Here is a 20818-nt window from a genome sequence, read left to right as displayed (position 1 = left end):
AATAACAAACTAAAATTATGACCCTGAAGTATAACATGTCTCCTCCCTCCACATTGGTGACTCTGGTCTTTAGTCTTCTATTTACATTCATATATTGAGGTCACAGATATGTAATATTTTCTAACTGATTTGAAGTCAGACAGAAAGGTAGCCAAGCCCGACCTGAGCCAGACAAACATTTTCTGAAACTGATCGAGGCATCATGATATTTCACGTTGAATAAAACAATTCACGATTTTGGAATCTGTAAAATGACCACAGCGTTAGCACAAATGACCACAGAAGTGCCCAATCAATCAAGCCTGAAATACTTGTTTTTTATTTCTTTCATGCTGCTATCGGCACAGCTCGAACTAGGGTAAACTTATGACTGCTCAGCTCGTGAACCTACACTTGGTTCCTGAGAAGACTTTCAGCAGCCCAGTGCATTGTGTGAGTGCAGCTGCAGCGAGGACTAGCAGCATCATTAGTTTTTCATGTTGAGAAAACGCAGAGAAACAGAGGGTGTTATATTTAATATGATGCTTGGGTCAAATGTGAGCTTTGAGCCGTGGAAACCACCACTGCACAAAAAAAAAGGTTTCTCTGGACTTCTGTGAGCTGCTGTTGTTATTGTTGTTGTAGAAACTCGTCCGAACCAGTGAGTCTTTGACAACCTATAAAAAATGTGTTGTGGTCAAATCTCACTACTCCATCTGCAGCATATTGGTGCTACACACAAAGAATCTACCCAGAGAGGCAACACTTAACATCAAACGCCATTCATAACAATCTGAGATTTTCATTTCAGCTTCCCTCACTATTTACGTTTTTATAAATTATATAAACCACACAAGATCCTCACAAGTGCAGTAACAGAAATGTGATTAAAAGTTTGTATTTCTGCACGTGAGATTATTCTCAGCATATTATTTGCATACAACACTCACCTCTCAGATCTCGCTGTGTGTGAGACCTAATGTATCAATTCTCGTCTCCATGTGTTTGTCACCTCTCTCCGAGTCTGTATGTCAACACTCTTTTTCAACTGCTTGAGGGAAAAAAAGGAAACACATCCTGTTAATTTACAAGAACATGCATCAAGCAGACAGACCTGTATCTGCTCACGCTGTTCTATGAATGAAGACAGAGGGAGATGAACAGCACTTTTCCAAATGTAACATGTTATTGTGTGGCTTATCCCACCTGGGCTTCGTTGATGTGTGTTTCATCTGAAACCCTGTCGCTCTCCTGCTTTGAAGAAGGTGTGTCGATGAGCCTGAGTGTTAGACAGATCTCTGTATAGTGGATTTACATGAAGAGACTCGTTATAAATGAAATAAGAGACATTTGAAGAGGGAAAAGAAGGAAACACACACGTTCACATACCAAACAGCCGTGGAAGCTAATCCATTTCGGTAAGGTGAATATGTTTATTTAAATGCTTGAGTCACAGATTCATTTCACACATATCTGAGGCTCCGTGAGTGATCAGTGAAGAAAAACAGATGCAGTGCTCATTTCACACCTCTTTGTGTGCAACATTAAAGGGTGTGAATATGTTATCTGCTTTTTATCTGTCTCTCTTTCCTGCCTGACACATTTTCATGGTCGTTTTCCTGCTTTGTTTCCACTTCATCTTTTTTTTTTTTTAAACTTTATTACTCATCCGGCCTACACTGTTTGTCTCATTCTTTTCCTCCACGTCCATCCCTCAGGCATCGGCACCCAGGATGGCAGCGCAAAGAAGGACGAGGATTTCAAGGGTAAGTCCCAGAGGCAGGTCCAGTTCAACCCGGGGCAGACCAGAGCCACGTGGCGGGTCCGGATCCTCACTGATGGGAAGTACGAACAGGCGGAGACCTTCCAGATTTTGCTTTCGGAGCCAGTGATGGCAGTGATGGAGTTTCCAGCCACAGCAACGGTGGAGATCCTGGACCCCAGTGACGGTCAGTGCAGCTCCTGCAAATATCGTAGCTTTCATGTAGATACTTGACTATTGTGACTGAAAACATTTACTCAAGTACTGTACTTAACATTTTAAGGGTTATTTTATGGTTCTTAATACCTCAACGCCACAACATTTTGGAGACAATTACTGCACTTTTTATTCTGCAGGATGTATCTGATAGTTTTAGTTGCAGTTTCAAATTATTATTGCAAAATATAATCAGCTGATAAATTATGAATACAAGTCTTAAGCTTGTGAGAGACTTTTTCTACACTGTGGTATTGCCTCTTTTATTTAAGCAAAAGAGATGCGATTACTTGTTGTAAATTATTTGTGCAGATGATTTTCTGTCCTGGAATAAAAGATTTCTATAAACTGCGATAAGTGAAGCATCGCGACACAGTGGTTAGCACAAAGTTTTGGGTTTGGATCCCACACAGTAAATGGACAACATGTCGGCTCCCCAAAAGTGAAGCCAAATTGATTTGATTGCCACCTGGTGGCTGGCTACAGTATAGCTCATGAACCACTCCTCAATGCTAGTTAATGGTACATCGACCAAACAAACGAAATAATTCGATATTGTGAAACGTCATGAGTGACAACTGAGACCGCCTCCAATTTATGTATCACAGGGATGCCCAAACGTTTCTGTATATAACACTTGGTTGGCTGCTGCATTCCGATATTTGTTTATTCAGTATTTTCCATCATAAATATGTTTTTATTTATATTTTTCACCTTATTCCACATTATTAAAAACTTAAATCAAATAAAGGATCGATATACAAACAATACTGATTGAAAATACAAGATAATAAAATATAAACACATCGGTTTTTGCTTTGCCCACCTGAACAAACAGGAGCGGCTGCAGATACACTGACTGACATCTATAATGAACACAGCACAGAATCCCAGCTGTCACTCAAGGATTCCTGCTACACAGTGATGAAAAATACACAGCGCTTTACCATATCTCGCTTTTGCTGTGTGAGTCAACTTGTCAGACACAGAATGAAGAATTGTCAATATTAACATTGACTTCTGTAGATATCCTTTAATGTCAAATCTGCCCTGCAGGCAATGAGGAGGAATATCATGACATGACAGCCAGCAAGAGATTTGTTGTATTTTGCTTTTTTACTGAGGAGAAGATTTGCTTCAGAAAACCCAATAACAAAACAGCACAATTTAAATATTATTGTCAGGACAAATTAAAGGTTATCAATAGGCGAGGCTTACACTTTTAAAGTAACTTTCATCTCAAAGAAACAGTGACATAAAATGTGAGTCTTTTCTTTCTGACTCTCTTTCATCCTCTGTGTTTTCGTCTTTGCCCGAAAATTGTAAAATTAATAGAATATCGAGTCGTGCGACAAACTCGCTCCTCTCCTCCACCAAGGCAAAATGTTCACTTCTGAAGTTTTTACATTTAGTTTTTTTGTATACATTACTACCAAGCTCTGTGCAACTTCTAAATAATTATAGATGTGCAAGCAGGAAAAAAAAGAAAAACAGTGGCTCCATTACAGTGACACACAACAGCTGCTTTCATCACACTCATTTGTCTTCTCGTTCTCTCTCTTTTTGCTGTGTCTTGAACTCTCTCCCCTCCTCTTCCCCTCACATGCGTCCTTTCCAATCTGTCCTCCCCTGTGGGTTAATTATGTTGTGTGTGGAGGGTAGGGGGTGGTGGTTTATGCGGTTTGTTTTCTATCATCTCCAGAGATTTTTTAATGTGACAGAGATGTGCCACTCTGTACTCTAATGGGCCAGCGAAGCCCTGGCTATGCCTGTGGCGTTAGCTGTACCCCAGCTCCTTGCGCTAATGATGAAAACTGGCTTTGTCTGGTCTTCTGGTTAGCCTGGAGATTCCCTCCCTTGAGGACATGTCAGCTAGGCTAATATCAGCTCTAAAGGAGGAGAGTGGATCACTAAGCTTTAACCAAAATTAAGGGGAGCATAACAAGCTGAGTTTGTTCTCACTGCGTGGACGCTCTCTGTTTATCTGCATGAACGCCTGCAGCTCTTCTATATTGTTTTCTCTTTCTTAGAATGCGTGCTCTCCACCACCCATCTGTATTGGCCTGTGGTACACCCACTCTAAGTGCTGCGGCAATAACAAACTTTGTGTAATTACAGGCTTTCCCCCTCCAAAACTTTATGATTTTCTTTCATATATAATTCATGCACAATGCTGAGTAAAGATGAAGGTGGTAGCCTGCTGTTAGACTGTTTGCTGCAGCATCTTGCTATAATCGGTGGTATCTCTCTTGCTTTCTCTACAGCAAGGACACTATATATCAGTGGAGCTGTTGCTCTACTACATTTTGCGTCAAGGTCACTGCACTAAATGATGAACAACTGCTCTCTCTGTGGTAATGTTTTAGTGTAGAACCACAAGGCCAGCTGCAGTCAGTTCTCCTGTAATTACGGGAGCTTTGTCTCCGTTAGGATGTGAAATCTGTTGACTAATGTAGTGCACATAAAACCAGCAAGTGCATCTTGTGAAGCTGTTGCATTGAACCGTATAGATGGTGTTAACTTGGTGTTATCGGTTCATTTGTTTACCTTCACAGATGCATTTTAGGTATTTAGCTGATGGGAATAACCAGAAACAAAATATCCCTGCATCCTTAGATTATTCATGAAAAGATCAATAATGGAGACGGCATAGAAACAAAAGAGTTTCTTTATTTGATTTTTGTGTAATTTATTTTTCTTCTTTTTGCCAAGACAGTTACAGGATCAGGTGTCGCCATCCACTATTTTAACACCCTGTGCAAAAACACATGTCTTTTTTTCTCCACATTAATGTTTTAAAATGACTGCATCCAGGAGGGGAACTTGACCCACTTGGCTGGAAATTTGTTTTTTAAAATCTTGTGTGGACTTAGAGGCACTAGAAGAACGAAATGTGAGGTGAACTGGAAAAGAGCTGCGAGGAGAGGAGGTGTGTGGTACGAGTTTGGTGAGAAGGAAAAAAAGTTGTGTGTGTGTGTGTGCACCCACCTTGTCGGGACCAGTCGTCCTCAGGGAGACCGAAGCCTTGTGAGGCAAAACATCATTTCTGAGGTCCTGGTTAAGGTTAGAATTCAGGTTCGGCCGTCCACTTCATATAATATTCAACGCAACGCCCCGACAAATATAGGTTCACAAACTTGTGAGTGCGCACACATATGTAGTGTGTGTGTGGAATAGGTAAGCAGTGGACCCTAATCCCCTGCTATGAGCCCCTATGCCCCCCAGGGAGAGACAAATTGCGGGCCTGGACAGAAAGACGAAATGGAAGCAAGGCAAGAAGACTGAGAGGAGAGAGGACGATGTGGGGAGTTACCTAAGAAAAGCGCAATGTGTGACCCCCTGCAGTGTGTAAGATTGTTTGTTGATGACTTCATCTCCAAGAATCATCTCAGGTGTTGATCTCCTTCTACGTTGGGCGTTGAATCAAAAGTCTGTTTTCATTGTTTTTTTCCAACGCTCACTCACTCGCCTTTTTAATGCAAGTTTTTGTTTCGCAACCAAGCCACAAGTGTGTCTCAGTTCCCATCACTCATTCATTCATTAATTCTCTCACTTAAAGGGAGAGCAGGAAGGGGGTGCGATGAGCTGAGAGTCAGTCCAAGCTGTATTTTTTATTGGTCCCTGTGCGTCTGTGGAAAGTAGCTCCAACATTTATTGTTTCTATAATGCCAGTAAGTTCTCTGCTTTGATAGATGATGCTTTCACTGGCTCTAAGTCTCTCTCTCAATCACAGAGTCCTCTCAGAGATGCAGAGAGGCGTGGGGATAGTGAGACGGAGAATAAGAGCGATGGATTGGCTGACCCCTCCGTGTATAGAGCTGTCGATACGTGAAACTCCAAGCTGAGTCGCTCTGTGGGATGAACTGAGGGCCTTGCATGTGTAATAGCCTGCGACACACGAGGCAATAAGAGAAACTTCGCAGGGGTCTCTTTGAAGAGCACCTCTGGTTGCATCAAACTGAAAACTGATGGAGAGTTATTTTTGAATATGAATAAGTACGCTGCAGGATCACCACTTCAATGGATCTGAAAAAAACCAAAAAAACCAAGTGAGGCTCACTAATGTGGAGCCAGAACAAAAGCCTGTACCAGTCCACGATGGTCTAATGCACTGTGGATTTTTGCAGATTGTTATTCCTGTCATTATCCTTTTATTTTTTTCCCTGTGACTCCCCCCACTTATTCTCTATTCTCCTCCACAGAGTCGACTGTGTTCTTCCCCGAGCAGACCCACTCGGTGGAGGAGGATGTTGGGGAGCTTTTCATCCCGGTGCACCGCAGTGGAGACATCAGCCAGGAGCTCATGGTGGTCTGCTACACTCAGCAGGGTATGGACGAGTCTTTTCTCACCTCGTATAACCCGTTTATCCTCAGTCCAACCCCACTGCTGTCTGCTGGCTTTGAACATATGAAATGGAATTGGAAGTTATTATTGAAAGGCTTGATGCACACGTTTTGACCACAGGTACTTATATGTGCATAATTTATGAATCTCAGGTATAGATTGAAATTAACATTTTATAATATTCCGGTGATCATACTAACACAATTCTTTTGCTGTGTGTATAAATCTTACAAATGCACACACACCATCACTCAGATTTTCCCCTGGTTGGCTTAAAAGTGAATGAACCCAAAACTTTTGGATTAGGTTCCTCGTCAGCTACAATATAATCTTATTGAATAACTGCAACAGTCCATGAAATAGAACTTGAAAATTCCAGAATAACCCTTTAACTTTCTGTTCAAGAGTCTATTAAAGTCAATTTAATGCTGCTGTACACATTGTTATAATGTAATTTTAATAAAGCAGTGTGTGCGGTGCAGTGTCTTTAAAACACAGCAGTGCAGCAGGAGTGAAGCAGTTCACATCACATTTACATTTCACAAATAAAATGAAGCAGCATGAGCTCGGTAGCATCGCAATTGGCTGTAAAATCCTCTTCGTAATTCAGATCAGCTTCTATTTAAACTCCACCACAGCTCCACTCACTTTGTCATAATACAAATTATTTTCAATTGTTTACTTGCAGCTGGTGACAATGTGTGAAAAGTGACACATTTTATCCTTTATTCCCTCGTGCATGAAAAAAACAGTGCAGAGATAATTAATTAACTGATGAGAATAATTAAGGTGCATTTGTTAAATGACAAAAAAGGTTTAAATGCGGGGGTGGTCTGTTCCCTCTGTGTCCTCATATTGAAACTGACCTGATGCACTTACTGTAATTAAAAGGTCAAACCTTCACCAGGCATAATGGCTACTTTAACTAAGTCTGAATTTTAAAGTGAAAGGGAGCCATGCATGTTATTACTGATTGTTTGAAAGGCTACCTGCAGCATTTGTTGAATATGAAGATGTTTCATTTATTGCTTGATGTTTAAAAATCCTTAAACTTCATCACTTTTTTCTTGACATCAAAGTCAGCTGAGTATGAATATGTATCATAAAAATGATTACTTCAAATGTGGTGAATCCATTATAGATAAATTTGTGCCTGAAGCTGATCACTCAGTATTCCTAAAATAAGAGATGCTGTTTTAAAAAAACCTTATATGTGCTGAGGGCTCAGGTTTTCTGATGTCATTTAAAAATACATTATGTTCTAATTATGTATTTTCAATAACTGAAATGTGTTAAATGTTAAATGAAATCACTGTCCTCACTTCTCTTTGATCCCTCTGAAGGCTCTGCATCAGGAACGATCCCCACCACCGTCCTGTCTTACTCCGACTACATCTCTCGCCCGGAGGAGCACGGCAGCATCCTCCGCTTCGACAAGGGTGAGAGGGAGAAGCAGTGTCGCGTGGTGATCATCGACGACTCTCTGTACGAGGGAGACGAGAGCTTTAATGTCACGTTGTCGCTGCCTGTCGGTGGACGTCTGGGAAAACACTACCCCACCACCAAAGTCAACATCTTGGAGGATATGGATGACGGTAGGTCTGTCTGTCTCACTGCTGTGGTGTGTGAACTCGGACAGGGTAATGTTGGCCGTTGTGCACTCGTTGTAAATCACAACATGATACAAACTTGGAAAAAGTTTGTATCATGACCACTACTTTCCCAAATTTGAAAGTGGTGGTCCTTCCCCTTGCACTACATAACGAAGATGTCAACCTATGAGCTTGAAATATGTCCATTACTTTAAACTTCTGACCTTTGACATTGCATCATACAAGCATACTCACTCGTCATTGTGAAAGCACTCGTGTAATCAGAATAGCAGGTGGAACTAGAATGGCACCTCCACCAAGGCCCAACCGTCCCCTTAAATTCAATCAAGCCCCACGAAATGTCCCATCCCTCTGGTAGTAGTATGCCCTGTATTTTATGTGCGATGATAAAAACCTAACCTTCTTGAGCTACAGCGTTTGCCTCTGTGATGACTCAGTTTCTTACTTCCCCCGGTTTCTATTTCCAGTGATCTTTTTGTAAAAGTTAGAATAACTTTATAAGGAAAACTTTCAAATCAAACTCTGGTTAAACTCTTTTTTCCCCCCTGAACGTGCTGTACCCAAATCACATGTATGAGAGGGCGAAGTGAACTTTGCAAAAACACATTTCATCTCCAAAGAGGGGTTGAGAAGATTTAATTTATATCTGCTTAATGCGTGCTTGTGTGCGTATTGCTGTTAAATAACACATGCATATATGCAGGCTCAGAGTCGCATGTGAATTTGCAGAGCTAGAAGTTCGGGTGTTTTGAATTGTCACCAGAGCCTTTATATCACATATGAAAATCTCTTAATTAAGCTTGTTTACAAACTTACCGGGTGTTGAGCCATGTAGGATGAGAGCGCAAACCCTAGCTACCCTCGCTGGAGACAGATGGGATAACACTTCTGTTTAGCCATCATTCAGTTTTTAATTACAGACCCACACAGGGCTCCAGAGGGACTGTATCATCACACACATGTCCCTGGTCGAGTTTCATCATATTACATCTTATGGATGAAGTATATCACATCTTCTGAAAGGCAGAGATATGTGAAGCAGATTTTTCTTGGGACAGACAAGCCTGCTGGGAAAAACCTGTTCCAATCTACAGGCGTTCTCCGCCATCTCACTATTCTGCATTGATTTACTTTATAGACTTGGAGAGATTGAATGTCCCTGCTCAAGGTTTTTTGTTAAATGCCACGCTATAGATTGTTGCACTAAAATTCATACTTTCTTCCTGGAGATGAAGGATGAGGGGAGCTGCAGTGCAATAAATTTAGGTCAAATACCAGCAATTTAGCAAAGAGCCATACAGAGTGAGTGAAGAAAAGTTTTTCCTGTCCTTGTAGACTGTGGCTGTCATTGTAAAGGTCTGCGAGCTCCTCTATTGATCATCTATCAAGACAAATGAAAACTGTAAAAACGGCCCTGGTGAAGACCAAGTAACTCTTAAAGCACCAAAGTGCTGACCAGTATTTTAACTTGAGTTCTTAGGAAGACGCATCGGCCAAGAAATGTTTTAGATGTGCAATATTTTTATTTTTAATTATTTCTATTCGAGCGTTCTCTCGACACTGACCTATTGGTCATGTTTTATAACAGCAAACGAGTGCTTACATTTAACTTTAAATAACTATAGACGAAATAAGCAAAAATGTATTTCAGCCACTCTTATCATAAACCCCATCTTCTCCGTGTTAGTGGATGGGACATCCTAAAAAGTCAAAATAAATGTCAAATACATTTCTCAGAGATGGTTTCCTTCATGGCAGGTAGTTCTTATCACACATATATTTGCAAGAGATTTTTCTGATGAGTTTGGTTTTAATAATTTTTTTCGATGCTATGAAAACAAGATGAGACGTCATGATTGACAGCAGAGACTGGCTCTAAATGTTACCGTCTGTTGAAGATGGCAGCATTCTTGTCTGGGAGGAAGTGAAGATGAATAGTCCATCTTTATATACAGTATATGTTTTGACCTCACAGGTTCTTCATCAGGGTGGAAATAGACAGTCCAGCAGAATGTTGCTTATCTACTCAGCCTAAAACACATTTTTTGTTGACGACAGTTATTTCTTTTTGTAGACTCTCACTCTTCCTCCTCAGTAGCTCTTTTCATTTCAGCAGAATATGTTTGTAAAATAAAGAAAAATGTCAGTGCAGAGCTGTCATTTCCCTGTCAGGTTGATAAATAAAACAATCGACTTACAATGGAATACTTATTTAAGGATACAAACAACTGTGCCAAATTTAATGTGTGTGTGTGTGTGTGTGTGTGGAGGCATCTGGGGACTAGTTAACAAGAAAGCGTGACACACTGTCTGATTGTTAGTAAATTGTCAGAAGTCTCATGGTGCTCAGTTCAAAGACATGGAAATGTGTTTGTGAAAGCCAAACTCCAGTGAGAGATGATGTGTCATTTTTAGCCTCCCAAAGGAAAATGCACCGTCTGCCGGAGCTCTAATACCTGCACCCAGCCAGTCAAGCTGCAGCCTCCCTCACTTCAGTTCATCCCCAACTCCCCGAGGGGAAAAAGCAAAACAGGAGCCACAGCGCTCCGTGTTTACTTGTATACGTGTCCGCATGTGTCTGCCGTGCATGTGTGCTCATTTGCTTCTCTGTCTGGGCTGGACCTCAAAACTCAGGCATCAAAGGTAATAGGTGAGAAAAGCACTTGAGCAACTCTAAGTGTGACTGCCAGTACTTGCTCTAGCCCTATTTTTCCTTCCCCCAGGTCAAAGTCAAGTTCAGTCTGCTGCTCTGCTTCCATCTATTCCTCTGCTACCACCACTCTCTCTCTCTTCGTTCTCACATATACAGTCTTTCTCTCACTTAAGCGCAGAAAAAAAAAAGGCCCAGGGGTGTCTGCTAGATTTAGTACTTTATCAGATTAAACTCTACAGTACCTGTCTCCCTGCGTGCCGCGCTCCGCATGGCTGCACTCTCTGACTCAAAGTGAGTGTTGTCATCTCCTTGTACCCTGCCAAGGAGAGAGGACATACGTACGGCCATGGCTGAGTTTGTAGAATTGTAGATTAGCTCTGAGTATTTCTCAGTGACCCAGTCCTCCATATCCATTTGAGGGCACGTTGTGCCCCTCACTGAAAATAAAACGTGGGGTTACTTTCCACTGTCAGGAGGTATATTGCAGCACACTTAGAAATGGAGAGATTGCGTTTCACGTCATTATAAGAGGAATTGACTGCATTTTATCCACGCTTCTCTAGTCTTAACGATCACTCTGAGTGCTTTACACTACAGGTCACAGCACTTGTTCTGTAAATAGCAATATGTGGTTCAGTTTCTTGCCCAGGGATACTTTGACGTGGACTGGAGGAGCTGGGGATTGATCCACCCTTCCAATTTGTGGACGGAAACACCTTCCATTCTTAAAACAAATACATTTACAATTACAATTATTATTAGTAGTATAAAAATAGTAGTCATGGATGGATGAATTGATGGATTGGTATATGTTCCATCTTTCACTATACAAGGAGCTAATTGTGACAATTCTTAAATTTTCGCAACATAAAATTGAATTTAAATTTTAAAAGCAAAATGAAAATCATCCCTGAACCTAAAAAAGGTTAATCTGCCCAGTATTTAACAACTAGAGAACAGTCAGAAAACATTTATTACACCATGATGTCACAAAACCTTTCTTTTTAATTTCCAACTCTCTTAATCATTGCATGATCCCTCACATGTAATATGAGTGGTAACCCACATGCACCAGTGAGAAGTATGCAACAGAAGAAAAAAAAGCCCCCTCAGCCTCGGGTGTAATATTCACGTGCAAACTTGTAAGATCTCATTTTTCAGCTCCTTCAAAAAGCAAGGGCCCTTCTCCGGAGCACAGCTGAGAATGCTCCATAAACTGTGTTTAAAGGTGCAGTGACACACAAATGTCTACAAACATGGACATGCAGTAATTATCACAATTTGGCTTTACACCTTCCCCCAGCCCTCACACACACTTCAGAGTGATAAACCAAAGTGTGGCCCCCGGAGGCAGGAGAGAGGATGCAGCTCTCACTCATCACTCATCACTTAACTCCCTCTCATGGTGTCAAGAATTTGTCGTCCTGCGTGCAGTTGAGACACGTGTGAGAGCAGACATGTATTATCACTCGAGCAGAAGTTTCCTGTGCGGCAAATTAGTCAAATATAATATTTACTGAAAAAACAACGTTTTTTTTCCAGTATCATCGTTGAGCCATCCTGTGATAATCTTCCAAATAAACCCACCTTCACTAGCCCCCACTGTACTCACCCTTGTATTTGGTCATATGTTTTTAACCCACCTACACAATCTGTAATACCCATTTTACTCTGCCTCTGTGTAAATACATAAAAAAAATCTATTTGCATGACAAACCAGCGCTACATCTGTGAGGTGAAGCCGGCTGTGTAGGAGGAAACAGTACAAGAGAACGACAGGTGCACTGAGGAGACAAGTCTTTAGATGAAACGACTGCACTTGATGTGTGATCCTCGCTGGATATTGTCAGTCGCAATGTAACTGCAGTAATTTTCCCTCACTCCCCTCATTATGTACACTAGGCTTAGCTTTTGTTATGTGGCCCAGTTAAATAAAATATGAAAGTTCATACATCAGTAAAGTAATATTCTGGAAAAAAAAAAAAGTCAATCTGGACTCCAAGTGTTTGATCATGACACAAAAAAATGATAATACACGTGCTATTTTTGGAATATGTGCCAGAATATAAGAAAGAAGCCGAGCAAGAGAGAGAGAGAGAGAGTGGAATCTTAAAATGGAGACAGAAGAACTTTTATGTGTCAGTTTTTTGGACGTGACAGAGGGAGGGGGGAGGTTTTGCAAGAGATGAAGCTGTCATATACTCATTGGACTGTCTCTACTTTGCTGCCTCAGGAAACAATGCCAGTTCAAACGAGCCTTTGAGCAGTGTAGAGGGCCGCTCTCTCTCCGTCTCACTATCTCACGCTGCCACACGCAGCGAAATGAGACGCACACATGAACACACACGCATGTAAGCCTTGTTTTTCAGAGCTATCGTCATTCAGATACTTAGTGGTTTCTGTCAGAGGAATGATAAGAATGAGGTCGGAGGAGAGGCCAAGGAAGGTTAAAGGTCACGCCACCCTGTAGTTTAACTACACACTAATGGGCTGTCGCTGGTAATAATGTCAGAGTGCGGGTGGCTGCCGACAGGTCTAATGATACAGCAGGTGCATGAAGAAGAAGATAAGACAAGTAACATTACAACTGAATGAGAAGAAAATAACAAAGTAGCAGAGAATTCAGCCACAAAGGAGGAGCATATTAACGTTGAAGGGCAGAAAAAAATCAAGATCCATGAATTATTCCCTGGGGAATTGGTGGAAATGTTGAAAGAGATCATTTGCCTTGTTAAAGAAAGTGATTAAAAATGGGATGCACCCCCTGATCTGGATCCACACCATCCGTCCTGTAGTTTTTGCGTTATCTTACTTACAATCACACAAACATAAAAAACCAACCAACTTCTGGACATGGGTTAAAACATAACCACTTTTTGGCTGATGGCTACAACAATCACAGACTTACTGCTGGTTTTATTATTTCCTTATTGCTTTTTTCTTTGCTCCCCAGCTCCGGTGTTTTACTTTGGAGAGTCACAGTATCATGTGGATGAGAGTGACGGGTACGTGGAGGTCAAAGTGTGGAGGACGGGAACCGATCTGTCCAAGACTGGTACAGTCACTGTCCGCTCTCGCAAGGCAGAGCCTGTCTCTGCGGAGGGTAAGCTCATATATACATCTACAAGTACGACCATCTTTCTGCATCAGTTCAGCTTCAGTGTGATTTCGACTGACCTTTCACCCTCGCCCCCTCGCCTTCCTCTAGCCGGCATCGACTACGTGGGCATCAGCCGTAACCTGGACTTTGCTCCGGGTGTCAGCATGCAGACTTTCAGGGTCTCCATCCTGGATGACCTGGGACAGCCGGAGCTGGAGGGGACCGAGAACTTTGAGCTGGTATTACGTATGCCAGTGCACGGCATTCTGGGAGAACCTGGGAAGGCTACAGTCTTCATCAATGACTCTGTGTCTGACTGTGAGTTTATATGTCAAATCTTTTTCAAATAGTATAGATAGTCGTGTTCTCCCTCAGGATGAACTGTAGTAACTGTGGTGATCCTTTCTATGATTTATGGTCCCCATGAGCTTTACTTTGTATTTATAGCCCCTGGCATGACTGTAGATTCTTGTTTTCCAGAGTTTTATTGTATTTTTCAACAATGTACTGTATAAATTAAATGCATTTTTGTTTTTGCAGAATTAACTGCTCCAAGTGTTGGAAAAAAACAGTCTCAAAGAGTATTCACACTTATTTACACAATTTACCTACTTTCCCGAAAACAGCTTAACAATCGCTTTGTCAATTTTATTTTATAGTTTCACAACATTCTTTAGCGAAGTTAATACATTAAAAATAAGCTTTTTAAAGCTTTGTTACTGGATTTGCTTTTTGAAACCACTTGACTCAGGGACGACATGATCACCACGTGTTCACATGTGATGACTGAACCGTCCTGTTCACTGACAGTGCCAAAGGTCCAGTTCCGCGAGCCGGTGTACACTGGAGAGGAGAGCGACGGTCAGATCGCGGTGACAGTGTACCGCAGCGGCGACATCAGGCACAAATCCACTGTCCGCTGTTACACCCGTCAGGGCTCTGCGCAGGTCGCCTCAGACTTTGATGAACGACCCAACACGGACACATCCATCATCACTTTCTTACCAGGTACTTCAGACAAGTACATCAAACATTTCAGCTTTCTCTTTTTAAAGTTTCTTCTCTTTAATGTTGACACCTTTTTAATTAAATAACAGCTCATTCAGGAGTTACAGGGATTTTGTCACACAGTACCTTTGCAAGTGGTTTTGCAAGTTTACAATGTTCAACACCTTTCCTGCTGTGCTGTCACTTTTAGTTTCGAGTTTTGCTGCAAAATTTATTTAACAGCTTCCAAAAACTCTAGAGGAACTCAGAAAAACAGGAAATAATTATTTAAATAATATATTATATGCTAAAGAAAGAAAATCATTGTAGAATTCATTGTCTTTTCTTTCGCCTCAAATTTTCTGACATGTTCCGTCACGCTCTTGCTGTGCACTCCAGGCGAGGTGGAGAAGCTGTGTGTTCTGTCACTGGTTGATGACACGATGTACGAAGACGGAGAGGAGCTGCGGTTGGTCTTAGGAAACCCGAAGAGCAACTCACAGTTTGGTGCGTCAGTGGGGGTCCTGAACGAGACCCTGGTGAAAATCAAGGACACAGCTGACAGTAAGTGAGATGGAGAGAGGAGAAAAGTTTACATACACAATCGAACTATTCGTTATCTTTTTGTTAAATCTCTGTCCTTCTCTTTGTGCCGTAGAACCCATCATCCGTTTCTTGGAAACCAAGTTCAGTGTTAGTGAACCAAAAGAAGCCGGTGCCGTGGCTACTGTGAGGATCCCTGTGGTACGAGTGGGTGACACGTCAAAGGTGTCAGTGGTGCGGGTTCACACCAAAGACGGGTCGGCGGTCTCCGGAGAGGACTACTATCCCGTGTCTCAAGGTAAGACTGACACACACCGTCGTATGTTTACAGACACAGTGTGATGTTATCATGTCAAACTAGAATTACAGACTTGTGAATGTGTTCCTCTGCCAAGCAGGAAATATCATCACGATCTCCTTCATCTTCTTCCACTTCTCCTCGTCCTCCTCCTTCATCTTCTTCCTCCTCTTTGTCTTCTTCTAAATCTTCTTCCTCCTCCTTCCTAAAATTATTTTCCTTTTTCTTAATCTTTTTGTTCTTAATCTTCTTCTTCTTCTCATCCCTCACCCTCATCTTCTTCTCCTTCTTCTTTCTCGTCTCCTTCTTCTCCTCCTTCTTAATCTTCCTCTTTTCCTCAACCTCCTCTTTCATCTTCTTAACTTTCTTCGACCTCTTCTCTTCCTTTTCTTCTTCCCCTTCTTCTTCCTTTTCTTCCTGTTATTCTACTCTTTGTTTGTCTTCCTAAATTGTTCTTTCCTCCTCCTTCATCTTCTTCCCTCTTCATTCTTCCTTCTTCCTATTAGCTCATATGAGACATTTTGAGGTGAAGTGTGAAACAAGGCTCCCCATAGGAATATTGAACTAATGAAATTGGTCATTTATTTGGGCAGGGGTCGCTGATTTTAATCATCCCTTTTTTTTCAGGGTTTTTCAATAGTCCAGTGGAGGGTCATCCAAATTTTTTATTGAATTTCTATATTCTTCATGCTTTGTCAGCAGTGTGAAATCTTTCTCTCACCGCTCGGCTTTTAGTGCACTGAACCTTTCTTGGCTTAATCAAGGCCTGAAATATTTATGTGAATACATTCAGTCTATTCAAATCATACCTGACTACCCGCTGCTCAAATAGTGCAAATCTCCCTGCAGTTTTGAATCATTCAGCTTTGAATATCTCATTTTTGCACAATATTTCTTCAGTGCAGCACATTTCTGATGCAAAGCTCTATTACTTATGTCGTAATGAGACGGAGCACCTTTGGCACCATAGAAACCTGCAAAGTGAGATACTTTTTAGCAAAGTGATATATTACTCTGAGGCAATAAAAGATAGATTTGTCTAATCTCTGAATATTTTTTTAGAAAGCAAAAGTTTTGGTGTAATCAGACGATATTTCCAGGTCCAAAATTATTATTTTTTGCTTTATAAATTGTTGTGTACACATAATTTGTGTGTGTCTTTGTGTGTCCAGACATTGAGTTCAAACAGAGGGATAAGGAGCATGTGGTGGAGGTGGAGGTGCTGTTTGACGGCATCAGAGAGATGAGGGAAGCCTTTACTCTCCACCTGAAGCCTGATGAAAACATGGTGGCTGAAACTCAGGTCAGGATGTGTTCGTGCCTAACCATCACACAGCGATCACACAAAATCCAAACAGACAGTGATGGAATTTCAGCTTGATGAAAAATGAAAGAGATGAAAAAAAGAAAAAAACATTGTTTTTCCTTTTTTTGATCTGACTCCCATTTATCCAGGTCGGTCCCTCTGAAATCAGGGATCTCTTTTTACAAGGTTATTCCAGCGCAGACAACAACAGCACTTACTGTAGTTGAAGGAATCATGAAAACATTTCATCATGAATTATAGATTTCCCAAGGAAAGAAGAACAGGAAGCAGGAGAGAAGAGGCAAAGAGAGCGAGTAAAAAGAGAAACCATGAATCAACCACGACTGAAGGACTGTAAATCATGAATGTAACTCCTGATGTCTGTATCTGTCTGTAGTTAGCTCTCATTAAATCTCTTTTTCTCTTGATCAGGTTACTAAAGTGATCGTGTACATCGAGGAGACCAACAGCATGGCTGACGTCACCTTCCCCTCTTTGCCTCATGTGGTTTCTCTCCTCCATTACGACGTCGCCAGGACACCAGACAACCTCCGCCCACCAGCCGGCTACCCTGTCATCTGTGTGACAGTGAGTCAAACTGACAGAACAATGTTCAGGAACACAAGCGGCTTTGATGACTGCACTGTCTCACAGCAAGATGGTTTTGGATTTGAAACATGCTGTTGTACCCATATGTGATAACAACTTCCCACAATGACAGGAACCAGTATTATTTAACATGTAACAATTTTAGTGTGGTTCATGTCCAATCCACCAACAAGGAGGAAGCAGGATTTATGATTTATACTCATACAAATCCCCACCAGAGGCTGGTGGAGATGATTCAGCTTGACTTTTGGAGGGCTGTTGTGTTGTCCGTCTTTATACAGTTTATAAAAAGATGGAGATTTGACCTCTGGTTTGACCAGGGTCTGTCTGCGTTGGTTCTCTGAGGGCATTAAGTACAAACACATGCATATTGAGGTTAACTGGAGACTCTAGATTACCTATAGCTTTAAATGTGAGAGTCAATAGTTTGTCTCTATATGTCAGCCCCGTGATACGCTTGCAACCTGTGCAGGGTGTACCCCCTCTCTCTCCATCAATGTCAGCTGGAATTGGCTCCAACCTTCAGTTGCAGAAACTAATCAGGACCCTCATCCTCTGGGAGAGGGGGGCACATTATTAACCCTCAGTACTCACGCTTCTCTTGAGTCAGACTTTAAGTGTCCTTCCACTGTTTGCTAGTCCGGCCTTAAAAGGCACATTACACAGTTTAGTAGGCCACAGCGTCAGTGCTTTTATACACAGGAGATCACTTCCACTCTTGAATACAGGTTCAGTGAGACACTTGGATTTTCCTGATGTGTTAAGTCATTTGTGTGTGTGTATGTGTGTGTGTGTTGTGGTCAGCTGTGTCGGAGGTTCTCCATGAAGACAAAGTGAAGTGCTCTTGTCAAAATAAGAGTGTTGAGTGCTGCACAATTAGGTGCAGCGTCAACAAGAAGTCAAATACACAAACATAACTCACTTAAACATTGAGATCTCCATGGCAACAGTCACTCATTTGTATTCGCCGCCTCTCTTTCCTCCGGCATCTGCTGTATCTTCCCCATCTCCCCGCTGTCCCTACCCACCGACCAACTGCTGCTATGTTCCTTATCCACTCTGCAGGCGTGCAACTCCAAGTACTCAGACTACGACAAGACCGGCTCTATCTGTGTGAGCGAGCACATCAACAATACCTTGACCCGCTACCGCTGGCTCATCAGCGCTCCAGCCGGCCCGGACGGCGTCACCAGCCCCATGAGGGAGGTGGACTTTGACACTTTCTTCACCTCCTCCAAGATGATCACGCTGGACTCGGTCTACTTCCAGGCAGGCTCCAGGGTCCAGTGCGCTGCCAGGGCTGTTAATTCTAATGGGGATGAAGGTCTAGAGTTCAGCAGCCCCATTGTCACTGTCAGCCAGGAGGAAGGTGAGGACAGTACAATAAGCATTTGCTCTGTGTTTCCAGTTATGTTTCCATTTCTCTATAGAAGGAATTGAACAGGGATTTGGCATCAATGATAACCAGTAGCGCTTTGTTCTCGCACAGCTTCATGAATGTTCAGGGATAACACATGTGAATGGACAGTCCTGAAAACACAAAAGATATAAAAGAAAAATGGAGACGTATTCATATAAGAAAATTCATAGAAAACTTGAGTATCTATTGTCATTATATCATATTTTTAATTTCTGATGCAATAATGTGTCAATAGAATTTTACTTTTGTAGTTGATCAGGGTGAAGCTAATTTAATTTAATCATTAAAGTATCACAACTTAATTCTGTTTTCATGAAGAGAAAAAACAAAGCCAGAGCTCTGACTGTATTCCAACGCTCTGAACTGAAACACAACTAAACAGTGGCAATTACCCACAATCCACAACTTCCTGAACCAGAGGAGCTGCTGCTGTAACAAATCCACCAAACTCTGATTAGAATTCTTCATAATTAAACAGTTCCCTGATGATTATTAAAGATAAACTCTGCTTTATAATAACTTCTAAGTCTTTTTAAATGATCTACAGTTCAGCTTTACTCTTCAACTCGCTGGACCTGATTCTGACTGTTGAAAGACAGTCAGTTCCACACTTCTCTCAGTTCCACACTTCTCACAGGAGATCGTACCATCTCACCAAAGTTACATAGAGCAAGAACATATGTTCAGGGACGAAGTGTGGGAATAAAAGAGGAAACATTCTCCATATTCACAGTCACTGAAACATCAAACTAATATTAAAGCTGCTTTTTTAACAATTAGCCATATTGTTAAAGATCATCATATGCTGTGGATGTAAAATTTTAATCTGCAAAATAAAACTGTCAAATAAATGTAGTGGAGTTGAAAGTACAATATTTCACCCTGAAACAATGGAGGAGAAGTAATTTGTGGTATAAAATGGAAAATAGTATCTCTTATTTGTACTAAAGTACTTGAGTTAATGTGCTTGGACCGTTTATCAAACTATAAGGGGATGAATACATGGCAGATGAGGCAGAGACACCATTTGCTTTGCGAACAAGGGCAGCTGTGGCTGAGGGGTAGAGCCGAGTGATTGTCCTCGAACCAGAGGGTCGGCGGTTTGATCCCCAGTCTTCCCCATCTGCGTGCCGTAGTGTCCTTAGACAAGATGCTGAATAAATTGCCAATGGATGCATTGTGTGAATGGAAAACTGTACTGTAATGCACTTTGAGTGGCCTTTAAGACCAGAAAAGCTCTATATAAATACAAACCATTTACAATAAACCATAATTCAATGCTTCTACAAGCTATGAGCTTTGAAGAGAGTTCACAGCTCTCACTCTTCTCTCAAATGCTGCCGTTGCTATGCTATTACTTATGCTCCGCTCCCTCTACCCACAAATCCTGAAAGCAACACTCGCTCTCTCTCTCTGGGCGGTAACAAGGTATTCTTAGAAATATGGAAATTGCTACCTGACTCAGATCAGCCAGGTTATGAGAAATGTATTTTACTGTGTGATCTGCTGTAATGTCAAATAACTGCACATGGATTTATTAGCTCGAATCAGAGACGTTCAGTTTGACCTTGTCTCCTCGTCTCCCCTGTCAAACTTAAGGTATGTGTCAACCACGTAAGATGGGGACCGTTGGCGCCGAGCCGTTCTCCGCCAAGCTACGCTACACGGGCACAGACGACCCGATACACCCCAACCTCATCAAAGTGACTGTTACCATGCCTCACATAGATGGTAGGTCGGAGCTGGAGGCAGGACTTGTACCACAGATGAAGTGTGATGTAGTGTGTGTAATATTCACGTCTGGGGATCCTCAGGAGCGTGACAGCCAGAATATAGATGGTTTGTATCGAACCTCAGTGTAGAGAGCCTCCAGCACACCCCACTACTTAACATTCCCTTCTTGATTTTTAATCAGTTTGCTTCTGCCTTGTCTCCACCAGGTTTCCTTCCTCCTCACTCCCCTGCTCTTAGTTTCCTTTCTCCACTT

General features: G+C 41.8%; 1 protein-coding gene across 1 annotated transcript in view; it reads left to right on the top strand.

The window, feature by feature from the left end:
- The window catches only part of frem2a (FRAS1 related extracellular matrix 2a), a 54942-nt gene that overhangs the window by 26315 nt on the left and 7809 nt on the right, over positions 1-20818 (top strand). The window contains exons 4-15 of the mRNA XM_020097384.2: positions 1698-1928; positions 6160-6285; positions 7646-7897; positions 13522-13671; positions 13777-13986; positions 14479-14676; positions 15055-15219; positions 15314-15496; positions 16669-16799; positions 17235-17390; positions 18477-18780; positions 20431-20562. Coding sequence (XP_019952943.2) covers positions 1698-1928; positions 6160-6285; positions 7646-7897; positions 13522-13671; positions 13777-13986; positions 14479-14676; positions 15055-15219; positions 15314-15496; positions 16669-16799; positions 17235-17390; positions 18477-18780; positions 20431-20562 — 2238 coding nt within the window. The remainder of the gene's footprint in view (positions 1-1697; positions 1929-6159; positions 6286-7645; positions 7898-13521; positions 13672-13776; positions 13987-14478; positions 14677-15054; positions 15220-15313; positions 15497-16668; positions 16800-17234; positions 17391-18476; positions 18781-20430; positions 20563-20818) is intronic.

The sequence above is a fragment of the Paralichthys olivaceus genome, chromosome 15 (genome assembly GCF_024713975.1).
Source record: "Paralichthys olivaceus isolate ysfri-2021 chromosome 15, ASM2471397v2, whole genome shotgun sequence".
Classification (NCBI taxonomy): Eukaryota; Metazoa; Chordata; class Actinopteri; order Pleuronectiformes; family Paralichthyidae; genus Paralichthys; species Paralichthys olivaceus.
The sequence above is the reverse complement of the archived record's forward strand: the minus strand, read 5'-3'. Positions and strand labels throughout refer to the sequence as shown.